The 6048-nt window shown below is 34.0% G+C and overlaps 1 protein-coding gene and 1 long non-coding RNA gene across 5 annotated transcripts in view; one reads left to right on the forward strand and one right to left on the reverse strand.

Annotated features, from left to right (window-relative positions):
• The window catches only part of xkr8.1 (XK related 8, tandem duplicate 1), a 30089-nt gene extending 25105 nt beyond the window's left edge, over positions 1 to 4984 (reverse strand). The window contains exons 1-2 of one of the 2 annotated variants that reach the window (XM_087295809.2): positions 4627 to 4934; positions 1339 to 1526 (exon numbers count right to left, since the gene is read on the reverse strand). In XM_087295809.2, coding sequence (XP_087151935.1) covers positions 1339 to 1526; positions 4627 to 4934 — 496 coding nt within the window. Of the gene's footprint in view, positions 1 to 1338; positions 1527 to 4626 lie in introns of both variants that reach the window. The other variant, XM_087295810.1, reaches the window with a different exon arrangement.
• Positions 1279 to 5401, forward strand: LOC141379106 (uncharacterized). 3 transcript variants are annotated; one of them, XR_015516821.1, is made up of 4 exons: positions 1320 to 1453; positions 2188 to 2244; positions 2715 to 2747; positions 4592 to 5401. It is a non-coding gene; the product is annotated as an uncharacterized LOC141379106 (long non-coding RNA). The 3 variants fall into 3 exon arrangements; XR_015516820.1 differs by lacking the exon at positions 4592 to 5401 and having other exon boundaries at positions 1279 to 1453; positions 2715 to 3698; XR_015516822.1 differs by lacking the exon at positions 4592 to 5401 and having other exon boundaries at positions 1307 to 1453; positions 2718 to 3698.
• The last annotated feature ends 647 nt before the right edge of the window (positions 5402 to 6048 follow it).

The raw sequence follows: 6048 nt of genomic DNA on the forward strand, positions 1-6048 counted from the left end.
TGCCTACACATGGTGCCGGGGATGGACAGTATTTCAAAACTATACTTAAACCAACACTGTGTGATTTTTTTGTTCATGGCATGTGGAAGATAAATGCAATTGGCTGCTATAAGTATCATGAATACTGTCGTAAATACACATTATTTAATTAAAAGCTGATAGAACCAGCAAATGCGAAAACTTTGTTTGGAAACCATTTTGGCTAACTATACATAGACTGTGAGCAAAATATGTGACATATCCCATAAAGTGGGCATAATGGTTTGGCTGGAGTAAGGCCGTAAGCAGTTGTAAGTGTGTTTTAGGTGGCAGGAGGCTACTTGTCATCTGATTTCATCTACAGTAGCATTTCTGTTCCTTCCTCTGGGAACGAGGGTTATGTAGTAACAGTTTTTTTTTTTTTTTTTAATGCATTGCATAACAGTATTTTGCAATGAATCACGCTGAATTATTAACATACAAAACCTATCATGCGCCATTCTAGAAGACTCTCAAATAGTTGGAAAAAACATACTCATTAAATCTGGGTTCAAAGAATGCACAAAAAAGTGAAATAAAGTCACCATGCATCCAGCACTTGTAACATCTACAGCTATTGAAACATACTTAAACGTAATTATAATAAAAATGCAGTAAAGTTAGAAACATATTTACCTATACATTTGCAAAACTGAGCAATAGTATCTGGATGCAGCCTTTATGATGCAAGCTGAGATTGCATCACTCAGTGATGCAATCTCAGACCCTTCTCCAACTTAGGGGAATGCATACCTCTCATAAATCTGATTCTTTACTCCATATGCTAATGTCTCCCATGATTCCGAGCATGCACATTTCAAATATTCATCCCTTCTTTAACCTTGGTCAGAGTGATCGTGGTTAGCATTAATTTAAAAATCTTCTGCCAACAAGCTGAGCTATTTACACTAGTTGTAAATAGACACTCTGTTATAAGTTTTAACACAAGGGTGACTGTGCTACTGTTTCTATAGCATTTGACAGTTTCATCAGCCAAAAAAAAATTATTTGTTTTAAAATGATTGTTTCTTTTAAATCCCAAATTACTTTATGAACATTGGCATTATTAGTATTAATGCAAGGAGGATTGGAGGCTATATCTCCACCCTCTAGATCTAGATCCTCACTTATCCTGCATCTAACAGCTGCTGTGAGTATGGGCCTGGGCAGGGGCTCTGCAAATAGTTTCTGCTGCCATGCACATTTGAATGTGTTTTTAAGTCAGAGGGTGTGTAAAAGAGGATGTGACTCAATGCACATTTTCAGAAACCTAAAGGAAATGTGATGTGAAAGAAACAATTGTGTGGGTTTGAGACAGACCTGTAAAAAGCTGAAGCTTTCCTCTTTGTAGAATTAAAGACATCATGAGTATGAGTTGTGGAGTCCTTTCAGCAAATGTCTCAAATAGGCGTAGCATCTTAAAGTCAAGGTTCAGGTACGCACTCTCTTTGAAAATATCTTTCTGGTGAAGAAAACGTTTTGTGGAAATTTCAATCACTCCAGCATATCTGTGGGGAAAACACTCAAGTTTACTTTAGCAACATTTAATTCAACATGTTCACACAAGTTCTTATTCACTAGTTCTCATTCACATTTATTGCAAGTTTGCTTTAAAAACAAAATTAAAATATACAATGGTTTAACATAATTGCTAAGAGGTTAAGGATTTTAGTTGTAAGACTAAACTGACTGAGCTTATGTTTTATCAGAGTCGATGGTCACCATTTTTTTGATAATGTTTGTTGGGGAGGCAGATTAAAGGCAGCTGATGACGATAGAATGAACAAACATTTTCGAAAGGCTGTTTCGGTTGTGGGGGTTGAATTGGATTCTCTGACTGTAGTGTTTGAAAGAAGGAAGTTGTCTTAGCTTGTGGCCACACATTTTACTCACTTTACAAGGTCCTGGTAAATACAAGAGTACATTCAGTCAGAAATTTATTTTACCTAGGGGCTCTACAGAGCATCACAGGAATTTTAAAAATGTTTTAATAGAGCTGCAATAATGAACTTAATTTCCCTCTGGGGATTAATACAACATTTCTGTTTGTCTGTCTTTATTGGATTATGTTTTCAGTTTCTTTATTGACATTTTGGATTGTAAATGTCTTATGTGCATAGAGACAAATGTCTCCAAAGTTTTATTAAAACATCTTCACTTGTGTTTCAGAGAAAAACAAGACTTGCAACTTTGAAATGACGTGTAGTAAATTATGTCAGAGTCTGGGTGAAGTATCTTTTATACCATTAACTTCCCCATCAAGAAAGAAAAAACCTCTAAATGTCACTAGTTACCACACTCAATGCATTTTTTCAACACATCTTATAATTTCTAAAATATTAACCTCTGCCAAATTGTAGATACTGTATGACGGTTTTTAATAAAATAATTAAAACATGTAATAAGAAAATTTTTTAAAACCAATTTATTAACAAAAAATTTAAATAAAACATTTTTTGAACACAAAATCATCTTTATTTTTAGAAATATGCAATAAAATATTTCAGATACCCATTTAATTTTTTTTTTTTGTACAATAAAACCAAAGCCAAGTGCAGTAGTGCGACAGGATTATGCATTACCCCTGTAAAAATAAATAAATAAATAAATGTACTGAAGGGCCTTTTTTGTGTGCCATAATGGTTCCCCTTTGCTCTTTTAGCTGTCCTAATGACACTGACTTTCTCTTCTCCCAGCAGGCACTTAACATCATAAGACGTTAATTTTAGGTAAGATTGAGATAATGACATCAGGTGGCACAATTCAATGTCTAGCCAGCGTTCAATTACAACATCAATTTACGTTGATAATTGTTTGATTTAAGATTGTGTTGGAAAGTGACCAAAATCCAACATCTGATAGATGGCATAGTGGTAACGTTCACACAACGTTAAGCTGTAACATGATTAGATGTTGATATTTGGTTGATTTTAGGTTGGACATTGGACATTGAAGTCAGCCTAATTTTCATTTCCAAACAAAATCCAATGTTCCCACTACGTTGGGGTACAACATCAATATGACATCATGTTGATGTCCTGATGCTCCCTATTTCAATTGCATCCATGTTATCGCATTATTGTGCAAAACAATGAGTTAAAAAATAGATAAATTAATGACAGAAAATTATCAGTACATTTTCTTCATATACAGTAGTCGGGATTATTAGCCCCCCTGAATTATTAGCCCCCCCTGTTTATTTATTTATTTTTCCCAATTTCTGTTTAACAAAGAGAAGATTTTCTCAACACATTTCTAAACATAATAGTCTTAATAACTCATTTCTAATAACTGATTTATTTTATCTTTGCCATGATGGCAGTAAATAATATTTTACTAAATATTTTTCAAGACACTATTATACAATTTAAAGTGACATTTAAAGGCTTAACTAGGTTAATTATGTTAACCAGGCAGGTTAAGATAATTAGTCAAGTTATTGTTTAATGAAAAACATATAAAAATATATCTTAAAAGGGCTAATAATTTTGACCTTAAAAAGCTTGGCCTGCCTTTAGCCAAAATAAAACAAGACTTTCTCCAGAAGAAAAAATATTATCAGGCATATTGAGAACATTTCCTTGCTCTGTTAAACATCATTTGGTAAATATTAAAAAAAAAGATTAAAAAATCAAAGGGGGCTAATCATTTTGACTTGAACTGTCTATCAAATACAAATTAAAAAAAAGAATAAAAAAAAAATTTAAATGTGTTGTCAGTCTGTCAGAAAAGGGTCTGACTGCAGACCGGGTCCACATGCAAGCTCGCATGATCATACAAGATTGCGTGCATACTTTTAAAGCATACACCTAAAACCGCCTCTAACCCTAAACCTCACAGTAACGTTACTAGCTCAATTGAGTGCATGTGTCTGGAACTGCATGCCTGAGACTGCGTATCTCTGCTTGCATGTGCAAATCTGGAGCCAAATATTATTGGTCAAGTAGGCAACCAATCAATAATTTAACACCATCTGTTAATCAAGAACGTTTTTCAAACAAGGTTAATTCATAACAGAAAATGTATTGGCAATTTTTGCCAGGACATTATCCATTTCTTTGACAGATTTTGTTTTGTTTTGTTTACAGTCTGAACCTGTCTTGATTTGTTGTTGTTGTTTTTTGTGTGTTTACTTTGTGTTGTTGTGCGATGTTTGGTTTTCCCCGTTTGGAGTTCAGTCTAGTTGGTTTGGGTACATGTTTGTAACACTCCTTTAACAGTCCACAATTGCTAGTTTGCTCAGGCTGTGAACTCTTATGACTTTATCTTTTGTTGTGAACATGTCAGTTTTTGGCAGATCCTATTACTCTTCTTGTTTTTGGGGGCCTTTTCTCTCTTGTGTTTGGAGCTTCTTGCCCTGCCTTGTCTTATCTAGCCATGTCTAGTCTTGCCCAGTTATGCCCAGCCAAGTGGGTGATATTTCCCTCCACTGAGCAGTTTTTAGTTGTTATTTAAAACCTAAAATCAGCTTTTTTGTTTCCTCACTTTATCTCTATCACAAATATGACATGTTTACACTAATATTGCTTCTGTAGTGTTTTTTTACAAGATATGCTGCGCTTTTTCATCACAGAAGTATTCAACCGATAAATCAGACCTGTCACATACCTGAGGTAGACCCCAAGCTGCAGAAAGTGAAGTGGTTTGATCAAGTCATGTCTCTCTGCAAATTTCTCCACCTCAGTTTCAAGCTCATCCAGAGAATCAGAGTACCAGAGCCAACTGAATACCTGTAACAACACTGAGGAGCCCAGTAAAAAGAAGATCATCAGCCCCATAAACACATAAGCCTCACTTCGATAAAGTGACACAACTGTCCAGATATCCATTGCTATATCAAGCAAAGAGAAAAACAGTCCAATCCAAGTAAACAGGTAATCCTGTAAAGGGTAATGAAAAGGCAAGCTCTTCTCCATGATTCTGTAAAGTTGCACAAACCTTACAACATGGCAATGTAATACTCCTTTAAAGTAACTTTACACACACAAACTCCTCCCATGCCAAGTTTGTGAATGATCAGTCATCAGAATGCATTATTGCGAAACTCACATGCAGTAAAAAGACAAAATATTTTATAATCTTTATTAATTTAAAAATCCATCACTCTCAATATTATTTTATAAAGGGATCAAGTGGTTATTCTCAGCTTAAAATAAAACTCCACAGGTATATGGCATTTCTGCAATGTTTGCAATTGTCCCCAAAACCATAAAAAGCATAAAACTTACATTTATTCTGTCTCTTTGTAAAATGGCCTTTGCATAAGCATTGTAAAATTCAATGAATAATGAATATTGTCAATGATTTAGCTTACAGTTAGTTGTATGACAATCACTGTAGTAATTACATAGTTTACATTAATAAAATCAGATTTAAAAGTTTGATTTTGCATAAAACGTCACTTTATCATGTACACCGCAGTACTAACTACAGTATTGTTTATTTGAATTATGTCACCATACTGTCAACTTAAACCATAACATTCCCCTCTGGCATCAGACATGAGGGAACATGATCACAAGCAATTTTACCTCAACTGCCACTCATATTTCTTTCTTACTTTTGTAACACTAGAAATTGGGGTGTGACGAGACGCTTACTCCACAAGACCAGAGACGAGATTGGGTTCACGAAAATAAGACAAAACAAGATTTTTCCCTTATTTTTAGGAAATCTTATTTTATTCAACTGGGGGAAAAAAATCACAAATTGCAAAACTATTTAGGTGCTTTTTTGAAATCAACTTGTAATGAATGTTATTTTAATACTATTTTAAAAAATATATAGAGTAAAGGGCATAAATTGCTATTTTTTATTATTATTATTATTATTTTTTTTTTTTTGCTAATAGCCTTTGTGATTGGAAATCTGTTTTCTTTATCATTTTAAATATTAGCAAAATACTTGCTAACAGGGCTGGAGTGGGACTCCTTTTCAGCCCTGGAGTTTCAAGCCTCTGACTATATTAAAATAAGGTCATTTCCAATTTAGTTTCTAATTACATTATCACGTCTTTTTTTGAGAAAACAG

This window comes from Danio rerio, chromosome 19 (genome assembly GCF_052040795.2).
Source record: "Danio rerio strain M-AB ecotype USA chromosome 19, GRCz13ab, whole genome shotgun sequence".
NCBI classification, from domain to species: Eukaryota; Metazoa; Chordata; class Actinopteri; order Cypriniformes; family Danionidae; genus Danio; species Danio rerio.